Below are 19,530 nucleotides of genomic sequence, written 5' to 3'. Positions count from 1 at the left end.
CTGAGAAGAGCAGTGCGCCCTGGAGCACTTCCAGAGGCTGGGCCTCTGACTTCCCAAGGCTGGGGGAGAGATGGAACCACTGTTCCAAGGAGGAAACCCTATCTGCCGAGCACTGTGCGCTCCTGTTGTCCAGACAGCCCACCTGATGTGGTCCTTATATGGCCAGGGCACAGATCTTCAGCCCAGCATTTCCTCTGGGCCAGGCGCTGGGGACATGGACCCCCACGGGCCCAGAGAGCTGCAGTCCAGACAGGGCACTCAAGGAAGAAAGGCTTCCTGGAGGAGGCCTGGATTGCCAAGACCTTGCATGGGAGTGTTAGGGGAGTGGGGGGAGAAAGGCCAGTGGAGGGAACAGGTGTTTCACCTGCCGGGTGTGGCATCGTTCTAGCCTCTGGTCACTCACGGGGCCGGCCCCAGCCTGGTATGGGGCAGACAGGCAGCCTTCACCTGTGGTCGTCCTTCCGAGCATAGGGGCTCTGCCGATCTCCGCAGCGGTGATCACATGCCCCCGGGGTTCCTCATTTTTCCTGAAAACCATGAATCCCAGGAGGGGCTTGAGCACAACTGGCTGTGGGCGCTGCTGCACCTGGGACCTAACCAGTGATCCCTGGCCCTGGCCAGGTCCCCAGAAGCTCCAGCAAGGCCGAATGGTCCAGGCAGGCCCTGCCACACATGGCTTTTCTTGCAATGCTCCTGTGATGCTTATGTGTGGCCCGAACTGCAAACCACGGGTTAGACCCAGTCTCGCCTGCCTTACTGTCCTTCGAAGGGTTTTAAAGAGTTTCACTGTGGTGTGTAGGGCTAGGGACTCATCAGATGGTTTTCTAAGGACCCAGGCCACATGAATCACTCGTCCAGTGTGAGTTCATCTACTTAACCAGATCTCCATAGTACGAAGACCAGCACTTCAGAACTGGGCCCAAAACATCAGGGCAGCCTGACTCTTCACCCCCATATCTGTGGGGATATCTAAGTGGTGCCTTTGTTTGTGAACTCACCAGTTCACACCAGTTAGTGCTATGCATAGCACATCTCGAAGCCTGGATGGCTGGCTCAGTGCCGGGAGTTAACATTGTCCTTAGGATCACGTGGTCCAACTTGGACTTTCGGGGGTGCTGGCCACCCTCCTGGTCCCGCTGGAAGGAGCCGAGGTCTGTGATGCTAAGTGAGCTCTCTCCCAGAGAACTCCCAGAGTCCTCCCACAGAGGAACTTCCGCCCATGCTGTGGGTAGGAAGATCAGAGCCTTGGTTCAGCCTTCCAGCTGGCCAGGTGCTCAGGAAAAGGCCCCAGGCAGCCCGGCCTCCCTGCCCAGAGAGGGTACAGGAGCCTCGGGTCAGGCTCTGCCCCTACACAGCACTCAGCACAACACAGGCCTCGGCCAACGGCTGGGTTGCCTAGGACAACCAGTGTGGTTTGATGCTAAAATCTTTTAGGAGATATACCAAAAGCCAGATAATGGTTGTCATCAGAAACCCTTGCAAATGACCTGAAGGGCCAACTGGAAGTCACCTGGCCAGTAGGTTGGGCATTCTGTTTTCTGCACTGTGACCCGTCCCTGGGAGGATGGCCGTGGGGTTTTACACCCCAGGAGGCCCATAGTGAAATACGGACTGGGGTCCTCCCACCATCTGCCCGTGTCCCCATGGAGACAGTGGCCCATGTCCTCAGAGCCACCCTGCATGAAGGAGGAAACTGTACCCGTTGGGGAGGGCAGCAAGCACCAGAAGGTGGGCGGGCTCACACTCATGCTGGGCTGCTAGAGCAGCTCATTCCTGCTCAGTGATCAGCCCTAGATGCTCAGTCTCTGGGGAACTGGGTCCCTGCCCTGGAGTCCAGGGAAGCTTCTCTGGGGGGCGTGGGGCCAGCCACCCAATAGCCAGGCATGGCTCTGCTGCCCCCTCACGACTTCACCTTCCTTCCCAGTGTGCATGGAGGCCTAAGGGCCATCTGCTCAGGGAGCTGCGTGTCCGAGGGGGACCTGCTCAGGGCCGCGTTGCCTCCGATCCCGTCAGTGCAGCCCCTTGTGGCAGTCTTCCTCACGCTGCTGCTCAGGACACCTCCATCAACGGGAAGAATTCCAAAACACCACCTTAGGGGGATGCTTTTTTTTTCTTTTTCTTTTTCTTTTTTTTTTTTTTTTTTTTAGCTTTTCTAGAAAACTTGGCAGGGAATGAGTCAATCTTTTGTGTTACTAACTTTAATTTAGTAGCTGAGCAGATAATGAAATTCATGGTGACTTCTCTTTTCAGAAAACAGTGGACCGGACAGAAGGTGATGGCGGTTTAGGGGACAAAGTTGACAGACGTCTCAAACAGCTAGTGAGGGACAGCTTTGTGAGGGTTGGGTCTTTTCTCTGTGTGTGCTTTCTATCTGCGTACAGCATTTAGAAATCGCCACAGCTGTGACGGGATAAGGGGAAGACCAAGACTGTAGTGCTCCTGGGGGGGCTTTGGAGCGCCCGGGGAGGACACGGGCAGGAGCACCTGCCTGTTGGGGACACCTCGGGAGGCTCCTGGGGCCGTGCTCTCAGGGAGCCCGGCTGCTGCTGAGCTCGGGCATGTGCCATCGCTCCGAGGCAGACACCCTGTGACCTGGGTCCTCCTCAGTCTGAGCCTGTGTCCATCCATCTGAGGCTTCCAGGCAGTGGGCAATCAGGTAGGGTTTGGGTTTATTAGAAAATTAGGGCAAAGGTTTATTAGAAAAACGGTAGTAAGGTGCCTAAACCCCCAGTTTGCAAAAGTAAAAACCCAGATGTACAAAAAGCTTACAGAAGGAGAAGCGTTCGGCATCCTGAGTCCCCCGAAGAGGTTGCATTTTAAAATAAGACTCAAATACAGATTAGAACAGGATTGTGTATCAGTTTGGGTTCTTAAGCACGCGGTCCAGGCGCAGGTTGGTGAAGCAGCACAAAGGCATGCAGGCCAGCAGAACGCTCCAAGGTGTTGACCTTGACTGGATGTAGCGGGATTTGTATAAGCATGACTGTCCTCCTTGCGCATCAGGTGACCCCTTGAAGAGACCCTTAAAGATTTGATCCTAAAGACATTTCATTCCCTTGCAACTTAATTTCTGGGTCACTTAGGGAAGAGCCATGTCCACAGCCTTCTGGAACATTCCAGGCCACCGGAACCTCTGTCACCGTTCTCAGCGTGGCCCGAACCTCTCCAGCTGCCTGCAGTGCTGCTCAGACTGACACCAGCGTTCCCAGGGCCCAGGGCTCCCAGAGGGCTGTCATGGGGCCCCTCGTGGGTGGGCCCACCATGCGGGAGCCTGTCCCTTGGATGCCCACTTATGGCAGGGGCCTGGGTGTCAGGGGACGGCCACCTCCCAGTGGCCCACACTCTGGGCTTCTGGCGGTATGTGCCCGGGGCTCTGGGGTGGAATGGGGAACCTTCCCGTATGCCCTGCCACCTCTCCACCTGTGTCACCTTCCCACTGGTGTCTTTCAGGCCTGGGCGCGCTGCCCCTGCACGCACAGCCGCTGGTGGGTACAGAGCGCGTGTCCCCGTCTGTGCACAAGCTGCGGCAGCACCGCCCGCTGGGGCGCACGCAGTCGGCCCCACTGCCCCAGAACGCGCCAGCCCTGCAGCACCTGGTGATCCAGCAGCAGCACCAGCAGTTCCTGGAGAAGCACAAGCAGCACTTCCAGCAGCAGCTGCACATGAACAAGGTGGGTCTGCGGGCACAGGACTGGTGGGGGCCGCTGGGCAGGGGTGTGGCTCAGCATGTCCCCCTGACTTCCTGGAGGGCCCTCCCCTTCCGTGAGCAAACCCCCACAGGGAGCCCCCAGCTGTCCACCGCCCGGAGCCCTAAGAGCACCTTGTCCAAGCCCCCCCGCACCTGTACCTGCCCACCCCGTGGGACTTCACCCTCAGAGGGGATAGCGTGCAGGACAGCCTTCAGAGGTGTGCGCACCTGCGTGGTCCCGAAAGCCCCTCCCACAGCCGCTTGTTGGCAGGGAGCAGCCGCAGGCTGTTACGTTTAAACACACTGGTGATTAAAACCCAAAGTTGGGCTGCACTCCCTGAAGGTGGGGGCCAGCAGCAGCCCAGCTGTGGCCTGAGGGTCCCCACGACAGGGTCACAGGGACACACATGAGGAGACAGTCCCCCCCCAACCCCGGCACCGGGATCCTGAATGGCCAGATGCCCAGAGTGTCCATGGCCCCCGGGCAGAGGGTGCAGAACCCGTCGGGAGTGGGGGGCCACCACACACAGCTCTCATGGGGATGGCAGAGGCACTTGCCTCCTGTGGGCAAGACAGGGACTGTCTGTTCACTCCCAGCATCAAAGGCAGTTCACGTCCGTCTTCCTAGCATGGCTGTGGCTTCTTAATTTCATCTGACTGATGGGGTGGGAGGTTTTAGGAAGACAGAAAACACCTCTTCATTCCTGGTGAGTTCTTGGAAAGAATGATTTAGAAACTGGGTGATTTCCCCGGATTCTGTTACGTGATTGATTATGAGAGGGAACAGCAGGTGATTGAAGTCTTTGTGCAACGTTCTCCTGGGATCTCGGGGAGCCAGTGATATTATCTCGTGCTGTTGAGTACCGGTGTGTCCGCCCTATGCCGGGGCTTGCTGTCCCTGAGGGGCTCCCGCTGGCCCAATGGTGGGAGCACCCAGCTCCTGGCAGCTCTGAGGCCACCCACCCTCCCAGCCTGCTGAGGGTGCACGGGGGACCTCAGCCTTCGGTCCAGCCCCAACCTTTTAACATAGCCGCTTCGGTTTTCCCACAGTCCCCGGCTGCGGGAACCCTGCTGTGGGGCCAGTAACCTCTATGAGCAGGAAGAATGGATGCTTGAGCTGGCTGTGCTCTCTGGCTGGAGCCCCTCAGCCATGGGCCAGCATTGGTTGTAGTGCCTGGGGCCTGATGTGCCATGGTGTTTGATAAAGGTTTGCTAGGCGAAGGAGCTTTCTGGAGAATGCGTGCCCCCACCAGGTGGGCAGAGCTTACAGTTGGGAGGTGGCAGGGATGCCTCCACGTCTATAAGTGCCCCTGAGTGGGTCTGAGTCGAGTGGGGTGGGAATCGTGCTGTGGCAGACAGGCTTTCCTCTTCCTGCTGGAAAAGAGCACTTGCCGGCGTCTGCGCCCCTGCAGGACCAAGGGTTCACTGAGCACGAGGTTCCTGCCCTAGCTGTGGAGCGCCACACAGTGCTGGAGTCCTGCGGAGGCTGGGCTGTGAACCCGAGACCTCAGGCCCCTGTGTTTGGGTAGGCGGACCGCCAGCATGTCCAATGAACTCCCATACTGGCCCCAACTGCAGTCTGGCCTTGTGGACCTGCATTTGTCTGCACATCATCAGTAAAAGGGGCACCAAAGGTCCAAAGGAGGACAGCGAGCTGGTTGTGTGTCCGGTTTGCAGCTGCGTTTGCCCGTAGGAGCCTCACCCCCGAACCAGCTCTGCAGAGCAGCGAGCCCATGACCTGGCTGGCAGATGCAGAACCGCATTTAGCAGGTGCAGGGAGGCCTCTGCCTGTCACCACGCCCCAGGGAGGCTGCATGGCGGTGGAGCCAGAACCCCCGTGGCCATGGCCGGTGGTGGAACGTGCACTCGGCATCACAGGAGGCCGCTACTGTGGCCTCGACCCTCCCTGACTCCCTCTGTACCACCACCTGGAGGCCAAATACCCGCCCCCGCCAGAGCTTCTCCACACCTCGGGATGGGTGCCAAGCTCCAGGGAGACAGTGGCCACTCAGGTGCCCCTGCTCCTGCCCAGCGCTTCCCAGGACAGTGGGGCCGGCACTTCCCAGCTCCGGAAATGCTTCACAGGGCCGAGCTGGCGCTCACGGAAGCCCAGAGCATCCTTAGTCCTCTGGAGGGACCTGGAGGTCGCTGCTCAGATGCCCTCATCTAATGAGGAAGTTGAGAAGGCCAGAGAGGGAGCCAGGGACACTCACTCTGGGAGCACTCAGGTCCCTGTTCCCACTCCAACTGCTCCCCCGCCTCTAAGCTTTTACCATCTTGCAGCACCCTCCTGGGGCCGCAGGGAGGGACCCACACTCCCAGCCCAGGCTGACACACAAAACACACAAGAAGAAGGAGTGGGCACCGCAGGGCATTAAACAGAACCATCTGGGACTTTGACACATTCGGCTCTAATCCCACCCGGCATTGCTCCTGGAAGAAGCAGAAGGCGAGCTGAGGTCAATGGGCAGCCAGCTCCATCCCGACGGAGAAATTCACCTGTTTGCCTCCATTGCTGATGAACTAATGCCATGGGGACGAGGCAGACACTCCTACCAGTTCCAGGCCTCCAAGAGGGTGCCAGTGCCATCAGCACCCTCCCCAGGCCTCACCAGTGTCCCTCCAATGGGAGTAAGCCCCTCCACATCCTGGGGCAACTCACAGCATGGCTGGTGGGTCACAAGCCATCAGCCACATTTGTGGAGCTCCTGAGGGGACTTACATGTGTACAGCTTGGCACCTGCCACCACAAAGTGTAACCGATAAGCTCCCACGGCCATGATTTCCTTGTTTGGGGGAGGGCATCTCTGCTAGGTCAGCTCCGAGGCCCCATGGAGCCCTCCACTGGGTCAGCAGAAGGACCGGTGACCTCAATGCAGGGTCGCCTCCAGTGGCCGCAGCACCCTGCTCTCCCACGCCTGCCCTGGGGCCAGACCCACAGACTGTGTGCAGGCTGCTGCGTGGCCCCCTCCCCTGAGCCTGCAGGTGCTCAGCTCCTCCTGCCGTCTGCAGGGCAGCACAGCCCGGCCCGACATCTTCCACCCACCCCCTCCTTCACAGATGTGCAGCAAGTGGAGGGCTGTCCTTCCCTGGGTAGGGCAGACTCCCTCAGTGCCCAGGCTGTGGGCCTTAGCTTGGGGTTCGCCGCACCCCCCTGGGGTCGTCTGTCCCTTTGCTCTGAGATCTGGACCTTGTGATGCCCCTCTACTGTCCCTTCATCCCTGTCGCTCTCCTCCCTTCCCTCTGCCTTGTAGATGATCCCCAAACAGAGCGAGCCAGCTCGGCAGCCCGAGAGCCACCCCGAGGAGACCGAGGAGGAGCTTCGTGAGCACCAGGCCCTCCTGGAGGAGCCCTACCTGGACCGGCTGTCAGGGCAGAAGGAGCCGCACGCACTGGCTGGGGTGCAGGTGAAGCAGGAGCCCATCGAGAGTGACGAGGAGGAGGCAGAGGCCCCACGGGACTCGGAGTCTGGCCAGCGCCAGCCCACGGAGCAGGAGCTGCTCTTCAGACAGGTGACCGTGCTGGCTGAGGCCAGGCCAGGTGGGAGAGGACAGACAGGCACAGGACACAGGGTTAGGACGGGCCCTCAGACAGTGGCCCATGTCCCCTGAGGGCCAGCGCCCTGTGGCTAGCAGTCTGTGAACGCTACAGAGCCCCCCATTCCTGCCTGGCTGCGTCCTTGCCCAACCATCCCTGGGTGGTATAGGACGAAGCTGCGGTTTGAAGTCTATTTGACGTTAGTAATACTGGATGTTACTGGCCCTCTGTCCACTATGGCTATCCGTGCGCCTAAAATCCAGCCAAATGCCAGCCCCAGAGTCCCTAGAGATTGCTTTCTTTCAGATGTAAAAACTGTAGGTTCACATAAATCCGACTGTTAGTAGGATCAGCGTAATCATCAAAGGTGGGAGGAGGTAGATTGATTTCTCAGTTGATCAAAAAGGTAGGCAGGGTTTTTGGGTGCCCAAGAGCAGTACTGACCAACTTTATAGATTGAAAAAACAGTGACACAGACACCTAGTCCCAGGCACTGACACATATTAACCAAACTCACAAGAGACTGATGAATAAATCTGATGATTGATTTATCAATTTAGTGGAAAGTAAAACTGCCATATCTGCAGGACACTCAGACAGCCAGCCACGGAGCCGGAAGCCCCAGGGAGGCTGCTTGTTCTTGGCCAGCAGGGCCCAAGATCCAGGGGTACCCAGGACACAGGATTTGATCATAATGTTGATTCAGGAGCAGAGCTGTGTATGGGTACAGTAGCTCCCACGGCCCAGAGCGGGATGTTGCAGGCAGCTGGTGTTGACTATGCTTTTCTGAGCCCAGCTGGCCATCCTGGGAGCCTACCTGTGTGGGGTTTTGCTCCCGGGGTGGTGGGCGGGCCTTGCTGAGCGCCTATGTGGAATTCAGTGCATTATCAGGATACTTGTAGGATATTGGAACAGCCTTAAGTGAACATTCAGGGTTGGTCTTGCAGATGATAAAGTGATCGGCATTTGTTTAGAGAAAAAGTGTTATTTTGCTATAACCCCAAGACAGTGAGTAGAGACACCTAGTTTCTGTATTCTTTGAAAAATCATGAGCAGAGCTCCCTGTTGGGAACTTGGTGGTCCTTGTAAGCACAAGCCAAGGCCGCTGATGCTTTGGAAACCAGGCGTCAGGGAGAGACGCTGTCAGGCAGAGTCCGGTGCCTGTGGCAGTGGGTGTGAGCCCCACAGTCGTGGCTTCCATCGGCAGAAGCACAGGAAGGTGGTTTCGGGCAGCTAGGTCCACTGTCTCCCTCTCTGCTCCCCCCCGACTCCTCTTCCTGAAGGCAGGAATATCGGGCAGCAGGGCTGAGAGGCTCCCTTCCCGTGCAGCTGCTGTGCTGCTGCTCACGCAGAGGCCATGGGCCCTGTCGTCTTGCAAAAGGACAAGATCTGTTCATGGAAATGAAGGCCAGGTTCGTGGAGGAACTGTGCCTTCCCTGGCACCTAGGCTGCTACCCACAGTGCCTTCACCGTTCCGGGGAGGCCTTCCCTGCAAGCCCGGCCCCTGCTGCCTCGGGGCTCTTCTGGGCGGGCTCTACTCTGCCCCTCACAGGGATACGCGCTTCAGTGGGGGGCTCCAGGCCCCACCCAGCACTTCCCACTCCTCCTTACCCCTTCTGGAGCCCTCTGTGGTTCCCCACTGGCCTGCGGCCAGGGCAGAGAAGAGCCGTGCGAGCTCATGGTGGTGCCTGCCAGCCACCCTCGAGGGAGGCAGTCCCCGCTCGGAGCGTCAAACTGCCTCTTCACACCTGAGCTCCCTTAGTTTCCAAACTGCTTGTTTTAGGTCCCTGTGGTATTGTGCTCTTCCCATAGAAACACAATTTTCATGAAAAAAGAGTTTTTCGCAAAAAACTATTTCTGAATTCACCTCCTTTTCTCCTGGTTATTTTAGCTGAAAAGCGGCTAACATCCTGGGGATTGTCCATCTGGGTCCCCACCTCCTCTGAGCGGCACGCCCATCCCCTCCCTGGCCACAAAACCGGCCAGCAGAGCCCCAGGCATCTGGAACCTGAGCGAGACATTTCTTTGCTGTATCTGCCGTCTTTCTGCCCTGGAGTGGGGAGCTGTGGGGTGGGGAGAGGCCAGGGAGCAGACCGTGGCACCAAATGGAAGAGACAACGTTTCTATACCACCATGTGCTCCTCACGTGCGTTTTGGGCATGCAGATCGGGTCCTCTTCGTCTGAAGCAAGACAGCAGCAGACTGGCCCAGGAGGGCTGCCTGTAGGCGGGGGAATCTCCATGGACAGCAGGCAGCCCATCCCGACCAGCCGCCCTGACATGCTTCGAGCCACATGCCACATGCCAGTGAACAAACGGGCATGTGGTTTGCAGGAAGGGACCACATAACTCTGCAGCTGGTAGGTGGGAGCTTTCCTGGAAGCCACCAACACCCGTGTCTTCTCTGCCCCCAGCAAGCCCTCCTCCTGGAGCAGCAGCGGATCCACCAGCTGAGGAACTACCAGGCATCCATGGAGGCCGCAGGCATCCCCGTGTCCTTCGGTGGCCACCGGCCTCTGTCCCGGGCGCAGTCCTCCCCAGCATCGGCCACCTTCCCCATGTCTGTGCAGGAGCCCCCCGCCAAACCAAGGTTCACCACAGGTATGCGCAAAGAGGGCATGGGGTTGGGGCGACCCCGTCTGACTGGCCAGCTGACACCCACGGGTGACACTGGCTCATGGCAGGAGCGGACGCGGGAGGCCCACTCTGGGGCTGCGCCATCCAGAGGCTAGGGGTTGCGTGGGTCCGAGAGCTAGCCACCTGTGCCCTCGCCTGGCCCGCCCCCTGGCTGGGGGACCATCTGTGTCAGTCACTAGGCGCCCTTCCCACTTACTCCCATGATGCTGTGGTCTCTCATGGGCGCCAAAGCCCACTTCCCCTTTGCTAGAGAATCCTTTTCCTCCAGAGACTGCCCTCCGGCGGGCCAGCATGGCCGACAGGCTGTGTGGCTTTCTGTCTGTGTGCAGCAGGGACGGTGAGCGTGTCCTCTCTCCTCAGCTGCTCTGTGAACCAAACCTCTGTGCGAGGGTCTTGCCCACGTGGCCCAGATAGCCTGTGTGGGTGAGGCCACATGGTGTAAGGATGGCCCAGCTGCCCCCAGGCTCTCACCTTCTGGGTGGCCGTGCCCTCCCTGCCCCACCCCTGCAGGAGCCCTGAGGAACCTGCCTACAGAGTGACACCCCTGCAGTCAGGGACCAGAATTGTGTAGGTGGGTCTGAGGCTCCCCGTTCTGAGTCAGGTGGTCCCTGCAGCCCAGCCACGGCGGGCCCGGGACAGAGGCCAGCAGGACGCTCTGCAGATGGTTCTCAGCTCATACTTCCTGCCAGAGACAGAGGAGGAGAAAGTGCTCTAAACACAGAATGGTTTCCTCCTCCTTTGGCAGCCCTGTAACAGGACAAAGTACAAGACATCCTATTTTTCTGCCCACCGTAACATGGTGTCCAGATACGGCTAAGTTCTCTCCGCTAGCTGTTAAAAGAGAAAATCGTCATTTATAATTAACCAGAAATTAAACCAGCCTTTCCAGAAAGAACACCAGGAAGCCGCAGAGGGTCACAGGTAGAATCAGGAAACCTGAGGTGGACACGTCCCTGAGAGAGACCCCTGTTCCTGTGGGCACAACAGAAAAGTGCCACGTAAAATTTGCCCACCATGGGGTCCAAGAAGGCCCCCGGGGGCCCTCGTGCTTGCATGCTGCCCAGGGGGACCCGGCCAGGGGACTCCCCTTCTGCTGATGTACTATCTTGGTTCATCTGCATTGTTACTTTTTAAAAAATGTATAAAACAGTATGAGTTCCTTATAAAGAGAACAAATGGAATGAAAATATGTAGAAATTGACCGTTGCCCCTAATCCCACAGAGGTAGTCTACGGTAATAATGTGGTTTAAATCTTCCAGATTTGTTTCTCTGCATAGCCAGATGGACAGCTGGACACAGACATCATTTATTTCGCGCAGACAGGGCTCAGTGGTCCTCGTGTGCTTTTTGTTAGTCCCCTGCACCTGTCCTGGGGTTGCCCTGTCCTGGGGTGTCCATGCACCCAGACACAGCTCGTCATCATAGCTGCCTTGTGTCCTGCAGTGTGTCCTGGCTGGCTCCGCTATACCCTAGCTCTGCAGACTCGTCCCCAGGGTCCCGTTCATCGCAGCAGTGACATGCTGTCACCTGGGAAGTTCCAGCCACGTGACGATGCCATGTTTGTTGCACCGACGGGCATCTGGGTTGCTTAAGCACGTGTGCACCCAGGGACCTCTGGGCACATGCCATGTGCTCTGTATACACATGCGTATGCGCAGATAGGTATATGTTGCCATTACGAACCACCGAACACAGCCTCTCGTGTGCACATGTCTTGCACACGCACTTCTGTGCACTGGTGGTGAGTTTCTGCATTTGGGTCCCAGGAGCCTCCCCTGACCACCTACCTTTTTTTACCACATGTCCACTCTGCCCCACTGCATTTTGCTGATATACCCAGAATTCCCCCAGCACCCGGGGACTGAGGGCATGGTACTAGTACTGATACCCCCTCAGACCAGGTGTCCAGCGTGGCCTCAGTTCTGCTCCCCTGTGGTCAATAATGGCACCCCCATCCCCAACCTCTGACATGGTGGGTCTGGCAAAAGCGTTCACACAACATCCCTACCTCTGGGCCGGAAAGAGCAGGTGTTGGCACAGATGCCTACTCACAGAGACCCGCCTGGCCCTCGGGGAGCATGTGTAAGGGGACTGCAAACAGTGGCGCAGCAGGGACAATGGACACCCCTCCTGGCAAATGCCCTGTGGTCCCCACTGTCACTTCCCACACTGCAGGAGGGGCATAAGACATGGGTGTGTCCTAGGAGGAGCTGTAGGGGTGCGCATGGCCCCCGCCTGCCCTTCCACCTTCCTCCAGCCTCACCTCCAGACACACAGTCTCCCTCCCCCTTTGCAGCATCTTCCTAGCTATGACCTCAGCCAGTCTGGTCCAAGGGGGGTCCCCATTCCCTGCACAGCAGAGCCCAGTCACGGTTACCCCCCGAGGGTGACCCAGTTGCCATATCTCCCCAAGGGGCACCAGCAGGCATTGCAGCTCTGCCCTGTCCCCAAGGACGCTGCAAGTTCCTAGACTTGGTGACGTCCTTTCTGTGCCGATTTTGAATACCCTGGTGTTTGCCTGTTTGTATGTGTGCTCATGCTGTCGCAGCCACTCTGGAAGGTTCTCAGGGTAGGAACCGAGTCTCGTCTTTCTTCTGAGCCCCAGAAGCTCGGATAGGACTCAGCCCAGCACACGGCTTCATAGAGAGGCTGTGCCCTGACAAGAGGGACTGGGATCTGGGACTAAAAGCTGAGTTTTGGAGGACAACACGGTCCTGCCCCATGAGCGCCCCACAGCTGAGGGCACAGGGAGTGGCGTGGGGTGTCTTTTCACGTCTTTCTTCTTGACTTGCTCCCCCCCCACCCGGGGACCTCTGGGCACATGCCATGAGCAGCCGACTGCGTCTCCTTCCGTTCCCGGGAGCTCCCTTTGGCCTCTGGCGCACTGGGCGTTTTCTGACAAGTGGTCCTAGTGCACAAAAGGCCGCTCTGTCACTCCTAGGGACGTAGTGGTTTGTCTCCCTGGGCTGCTGTCTGGGGCAGGTGGGTGGCAGCCAAGGCCCCCTGCCAGCCGCTCTGATCGTGGCTGCCGCGCTGTCCACTGCAGGCCTCGTGTACGACACGCTGATGCTGAAGCACCAGTGTGCATGCGGGAGCACCACCAGCCACCCTGAACACGCTGGGAGGATCCAGAGCATCTGGTCTCGGCTGCAGGAGACTGGCCTCCGGGGCAAATGTGAGGTAAGCCTGGCCCCTGCGGGCCTGCGGGGCTCTGTGCTGGAGCAGGCCACACAGCCACCACAATGTTGGGCACGTGCGGGGGGACCCACGGAGCCCAGAACTGTTAGCCTACACGCCCAGCTCCCCTCTTCCCAGCCTCTGTCCTGCCTCCCCCGTCCTCCTGCCGCCCCCATCCTCCTGTCCCGCTGTCCTCTTGCTCCCCTGTCCGCTTGCCTCCTATCCTCCTGCCCCCTTCCGTATGCTGTTAGCTGTTTCTGCACTTGCCCACTTTCTGAATCCCACGGTGACTGGTCTTCCTTCTGTTCGAGTCCCTGGAGTAACCCTTTCTTGGCCGTGCTCTCCTTTGGTGCCTGGGGTGCAGGCCCAGCTGTTGGCAGCCTCTGACACAAGGGCAACATCTGGAGGCCCATGGGAAGTCTGTCCTGTTGGCTTTCGTGGAATATTCCCTTCCCTATTTCCAAAAGCTGCTTGGAGGACGTAGGAAGAGCCTCGGGCCGCTGAGGGCTTCTCCAAAAGTCAGGGCCCTCCACGGCAGCAGGCAGTGAGGGAAGCAGAGTGTGGCTGGATGTCAGCCTGTGCACATAGCACCCTGTGAGCCCAGTGAGAAGATTCTGGCAGGTCCTCCATCTCCCTGTGGTCCGGTAATGGTGGCACCCCCACCTTCGGCACAAGGAAGGCTAGGGTCTGGAACTCACTTGGCCCTGCATTTGGCTGCAGTGGCACCCCAGCCTGAGAAGGCAGGAGGACCCCTGCCCTGAGCAGCGTTCTGAGGTCCCTTGATCCTGGGGGCAGGGCAGCGTTTCCACAGAGTGACCCAATAGCTCTTGGCTGGCAGGGCACACCACGCTCCATAGACGGCAGGCCCTGCCCATAGCATGTGCTTGAAGAGTGGGGGCCCCAGGTTCCAGGACAAGCCCTTCTCTGTGAAGGGGCCTGGCGGCATCCACCTCACACAAGCTCTGCCAGGCATCGGTGGCCGGCCTCCGCCGTGTGCCTCACATGGACTCAGGGATGGGACGTGGGCTGACATGGGCTGGCTCACACAGTGACCCAGGAAAGCTAGAGCCCCGCAGCTGGTGAACACTGTCCATGCCCACTGGTTAAAACCCCTGGGCCCACCTGGACCAGGGCCCGAGCGGGCACGTGTGGGAGACAGAAGCTGAGATACTGGGTAATTTAAGTCATTGTGGTTCCCGTGACCCCATCTTCACCAGTTCTATGGTGATGTGCGATTTTCGAAGGGGACAGGGGCCTGGAACCTGGGTCCACCGTCCTGCCCTGAGATGCTGTCTGGGGCGGACAGGACCCCGTGGGACTGGCGAGGAGTGGGGAGGGCCCCTGCTCTGGGGTCTGGCCAGAGGCTGCGCCACTGGGGGGCAGCATTGCCCTGGCAGACACCCCTAGGAGGAACTCTACAATGCCCTGGTGTCCTCCGTGCCTTGTGCCACCCAGGACCAACCCAGGACCCTGCCCCGCCTTCAAAGCTCCCCCCGGCCCTCTGCCCATGACTTGCTCTTTCCCCTCGCGCCCCTCCCAGAAGGGGCCTCTCGGCCTAGGGGCCTCTCAGAGAGCTTCTCTGTCCAGAAGAACAGACACGAACAGGACTGAGAGGATGAAATAGCACATCTGGGGAGAATGAGAACCTCGGATCCCTCTGCCCTCCTGGGCCGCCAAGGTGGGAAGTGCCACCCGCTCCCTGACCAGGGGCTATGGGGGATCTTCAGACCTACAGACCAGAACACCGAGGAGGAGAGGGGTCTGCTGGACGTGGGGTCAGACCTGAGTCAGCAGGATGGTGGGGAAGAGGCCTGGGTGACTCATGCAGCTTCCCTGTGGTACCCCAGGGGTGCAGAGCCCGCTGCCCTCGATGAGTGGGGACACTGACCTCAGGGTGTGCCTCCCACTTCACTCTGCCTGAGGGAATGGGGTGTCCTTGCCACCACGAGGCTCCCATGCGGACCCCGAGGAGGCTGAGTACAGGGCCTGGGTGCTGGACGTGGTGGCAGGAATTGGCCCTGACCACAGAGAGGTTAGCGGGACTGGCCGCGGGAAGGCCCAGGCCTCCGTGCCCCTTGACCTGGCGGATGGGTGTGGGAGCTCCCGGGCCTGGCTCCCCTCCCCGTGCTGCTGCATTGGGCCCAGCGTGGCCGTGGAGGGCATGGAGCTCACAGCCCTGTCCACGCCAGGAGGCCAGGCTGGCAGACACCCAGCCACAGCTACCCCACATCTCCCTCTGCTCTCCTTTCCCTACTGTGTCCTGGCTGTAAACAGTTCCAGGTCCTCCACAAGGTGGCAGGGAGTAAGAGCAGCCCCTGGACCACGATCAGCAGGGCCTCCACGGTCACGTAGGCGACTCCCATGTGACCGTTGCTCTCAGAAAGTCATGTCAGCGTGAACTGTTAGCTTTAATCTTGTGCCATAAACCACCTTCTCTTTAAAAGTTTAAATAAGCAGAGCCCAACTAACAAATAGATTTTATGTTAATTTCTGGGGAAATGTGGAAATCACTGTGCAGCCTCGACATGAGGCCTCCCCAAAGCAAGGGAAAATGTGGATAGACGCGCAAATGAAGAGCTAAATCTGCTGACTTCAGGCCCAGGGCGCATCACCGCAAGGGGCTTGTTCCCAGGACTCGGGGGCACACAGGCCTGGCTGTGGGCCCACGGGCATGGAGAGAGCAGCCCCCCACCGTGTGCAGCAGGCCCCCCACCCAATCAAAGAGGAGACCCCAGCAGCTGGAAAGCAAAGAGGCAATCTGATGCCTGATCATTTGGATGACAGGGAAGGTGAAAGCATCGGGGCCTGGAATTATCTGTCGAAATCTGTTTTTCCAAGTAATAATTAAAGTGTAAATCTCTAGAACATCTTCGGAATATTTCTATAATGTGTTGGGTGCTGTTTACTTTTTATCTTGCAAGAGCCAAATAATTTTGCGCCCGTGTATGTATCAGATGCAGTTTCCTTGGGGGTAATGGTTCTCGCAGGAAGGGCTTTCCGCTGACTGTGGGCCCCAAAGACACGGGGGGATGTGCACACCCACTCTCGTGTGTCCCCACAGTGCATCCGCGGACGGAAGGCCACGCTGGAGGAGCTGCAGACGGTGCACTCGGAGACGCATGCTCTGCTCTACGGCACGAACCCCCTCAACAGGCAGAAACTGGACAGTAAGAAACTTCTAGGTACTTCGAGTCCTTCTTTACCTTTGCCACCCAAGGTGGTGTTTCCAGCCGCGTGCCCACCGGTCCCATCTGTGACCCCCAGTGGTGGCAGTGGCGGCCGTAGTGGCCACAGCGGTCGCAGGGACCGCCCTCCTCGAGGCACCCACACCAGGTACCAAGCTGTGGGCTGGAGGAGGGTCCCGGTGGCAGCCTTACCCGGACTGGCTGCTTTCGTGCCCAGTTCCGCCACGTGCTCTAGAAACAGGGTGAGAACCAGTGGTTTTGCAGAACGTCCTGTAACAGCGTCACAACCTGAGGCCGATGGGGGTAGGGGTACTTGAGCTCCGGGCTTGCCGTGAACCTGGATCTGGGAGAGGAGAGGGCCAGCCTGGAGACGGCTCTCTGCAGGGTCTGGGGCTCTGTGCTGGCTGACAGGGCCTCCTGGCAGCTGGGACTTGCCGACGGGCTTCCGCTGCTGGTGATGCGGCGGGAGTCTCAGCAGTGCGAGTCGGGAGCCTCCAGGCCCCCTGGGCACCTGGGCACAGGACCGCCACTCCCATCCCCACCGTGCTCATGGCCCTTCCCTGGCACTTCTCACCCCTACCTCCCGGCCACCTTGAACCTGCAGGTACATGGGGGGCCGCTCCTTCTCCGGTGTCTCTGGGGGCTCCACTCAAGCTGTGTGGGGTGATCCCACCATGTGTGTGGGCCCCTTCACACGGGTGTGCATTCACTCGTTCATTCCCTCTTTCACTCCTTCTGTCACCACGCACTGCCACAGGGAGCTCATCTCTGTGCTGGAAATCCCATCAGCACAGAGCTGCCCAACACAATGGCACTGGCCCTTGTCCGTGGAGAACACGGAGCTGGTGGCCAGGAGGAGACCTGTGGGTTCTGTTCTCGGGTGGCCTGTCATGCTGCTTCCCAGCTCCACTGCCCTGTAGTAACCAGGCTTTTGAAAGACGTCACCACTTGCTCCGGTAGATGGGAGGAGCCCCAGTGGCAGGAGAGCCTGGAGGCTGGAGAGAGAGCAAGTGGACAGCAAGTGCCACAAAGTGCCCTCCAGCACTGTGGACAGAAACCACCGACGGCACCCACAGACTCAGATGGCTGGGGTTGGCCACTGCAGAGACCCTGGGCCAAGATTGGAGGATAGGGAGCGGTCAGACCAGGGCCTGGGCCAGAGGTCCTGAGAGGCATGCCCTCCCACACCCTGGACAGAAAGGGCAAAGGGCTCCCTAGCCGGAATGGATGTCAGGAACAGAGCGGGGCAAGGCACCAGCCCGCCTCCTGCTTCCCCTCCCTGCTGGGCTCCCCTTGTGCAGACCCTGCCCCCTGGAAGACAGTCCAGACCCCACTTCAGAGCATGACCAGTATAGCAGAAGCTGACGTGAGGATGCCCAGCAGGGAACCCACAGTTCAGAAGGCCCCTGTGTGCCTGGAACTCCCAGCGGCTTCTAGGCCTCTGCCTGAGGAACAGAAGCCTGAGGATTATCCATGCCCAGGGAAGCGCTTCTCAGGGGAAAGTCAGTCTGAAACAGGGCAGCTCTGAGGACAGACCTCTAGGCGAGGTGGAGGATACCAGAGGAAACCAGAACTGTCTCACTACCCTGAAAGAGAGAAGCCACCACAGCCACGTAATGTGGACAAGAGCAGTGAGGAGGGAGGAGACCCAGAGCGCTCCAGAAAGTCCCATCAGACACCGTTGAGGGACTAGAGAGTCCCAGGCCGGGGTAGGTGCAATCAGTCCTCTGGAACACGGGAGGAAGAGAAAAAAGGAGCATCTGGCGCCCAGGGGCTCCCAGGGAAACTGAAAGGAAGGGAAGAGAACATCTTGGAGCCATTAGGAGCCAATCCCAGAATCACCAGACGAGCTGTGCCGCCCAGCCCTCTGAGGAGCAGAAGGGACAGACTTGGAGCAGACTAGGGGAATGCCTCACAACACCAGTGCTGGGCAGAGACTTGTCCGGCCTAAAGCTGTGGCCCAGCCAGGAAGGGCAAGGAGGAGCAGAAGCCATGCCCTCAGACATCCTTGCTCTGGGCTCCCAGAGGACATACCACACCAGTGCGGAGGGAGGCTCAGAGGGTGCATGCTGGGCCATGGGCTAAAGAGCCAGCCCTGCTGCGTCCGTTCGGCTGCCATGACCAACCGCGCAGACAGAGGCTTGTCCACGGCGGGAATCTGTTGTTCACAGTCCTGGCAGCTGGAAGGCTGGGATCAGGGTGCCGCCCAGTTGGTGGAGGCTCTTCTAGATCACAAGGCCTCGCTGTGTCCTCCCTGGCGGCTGAAGGGAGGGAGCTTGGTGGGGTCCTTTGATAAGGCGCCAGCTCCATCCCAAGGGCCATACCCTCATTGACCTGTCTCCCACCTTGGAATGCACCCCCCCCCGGTGGGCATCAGAAGGGCAGTGTGGGAGCTTTTCTTGGTGGTCACGAAAGTCAGGCCCCCTGGGATGGCAAAGGCAGGTCAGGAGGCCTCCCTGTTCCCCACGTAGAAGCATCCAGAGCAGTGTGGCTGAGAGCCCACATGTGGGCCTGCGCCTGGCTCTCCAGGCTTCCTCCTGCCCCTTCCAGGCCCTGCTGCATACAATGGCTGGGGGCTCACTGCTGGCACACAAGACCTCCATCCCTGAAAGTGGGGCTGAGACCGAGTGCTCAAAAGAACATACAGAGCCACCCACCACTCTGGCCATGTTGTGGATCTGGTCTGTAGCCCACCCAGAGTGTGAGCCGGAGACCCCCTCCAGCCTGTCCTGTCATGGGACACATCGCCTCCCAGAGACACTTTTGTTCTCCGCTCACATAGGATTTGTGCTCACTACTAGGTTTTGCAAAGCCCAGCCGTTGTTTAGGGTACAACACGGGAGATGAAACCATAAGGAAAAGTGTGGGGAAAGCTGGCCAGAGACAGGAAATAGGTCCCAGCTCCCTGTGGACACAGGTGGACTGGTGTGTTCTGTGCCTTAGGTCCCGGGATCTTTACCATGTGGATTGCAGCATGCCCCAAAACGGCAGCTGCAAGGGGACTGGGGAGGGGTTGCCCAGGGCCCTCCCCCCAGCCGTCATGGAGCAGGACTTAGAGGGTGGGGAGATTGAAAAATGGGGCCATAGCTACGGGAGGGCAAGTGGCTGGTGGAGGGCCTGGAGGTTATGGGCCAAAGAGGTGGGAACCTGGCAGAAAATGTCCAGAAATGAGACGGGTGCCATCTGGGCCCAGAGGAAAAGCTCTCTGGTGGGGGGCCAGACGGTTTCAGAAAGGAGCCTTCAAGGACGCAGACAGTGGGGAAAAGGTAAGCAGCCTCGGGTGGAGCTGAGCCAGGAGGTTGGGTG

At 59.0% G+C, this 19,530-nt stretch overlaps 1 protein-coding gene across 6 annotated transcripts in view; it reads left to right on the top strand.

Annotated features, from left to right (window-relative positions):
- Nucleotides 1–19,530, top strand: part of HDAC4 (histone deacetylase 4) — a 282,919-nt gene that overhangs the window by 228,789 nt on the left and 34,600 nt on the right. For 5 of the 6 annotated variants that reach the window (XM_059393840.1, XM_059393839.1, XM_059393837.1 and 2 more), the window contains 5 exons: nt 3,451–3,671; nt 6,943–7,200; nt 9,639–9,825; nt 12,909–13,042; nt 16,101–16,221. In XM_059393840.1, coding sequence (XP_059249823.1) covers nt 3,451–3,671; nt 6,943–7,200; nt 9,639–9,825; nt 12,909–13,042; nt 16,101–16,221 — 921 coding nt within the window. The remainder of the gene's footprint in view (nt 1–3,450; nt 3,672–6,942; nt 7,201–9,638; nt 9,826–12,908; nt 13,043–16,100; nt 16,222–19,530) is intronic. The other variant, XM_059393838.1, reaches the window with a different exon arrangement.

This window comes from Mustela nigripes, chromosome 3 (genome assembly GCF_022355385.1).
Source record: "Mustela nigripes isolate SB6536 chromosome 3, MUSNIG.SB6536, whole genome shotgun sequence".
Classification (NCBI taxonomy): Eukaryota; Metazoa; Chordata; class Mammalia; order Carnivora; family Mustelidae; genus Mustela; species Mustela nigripes.
Note: the sequence above shows the minus strand (reverse complement) of the source record. Positions and strands in the feature narration are given on the sequence as shown.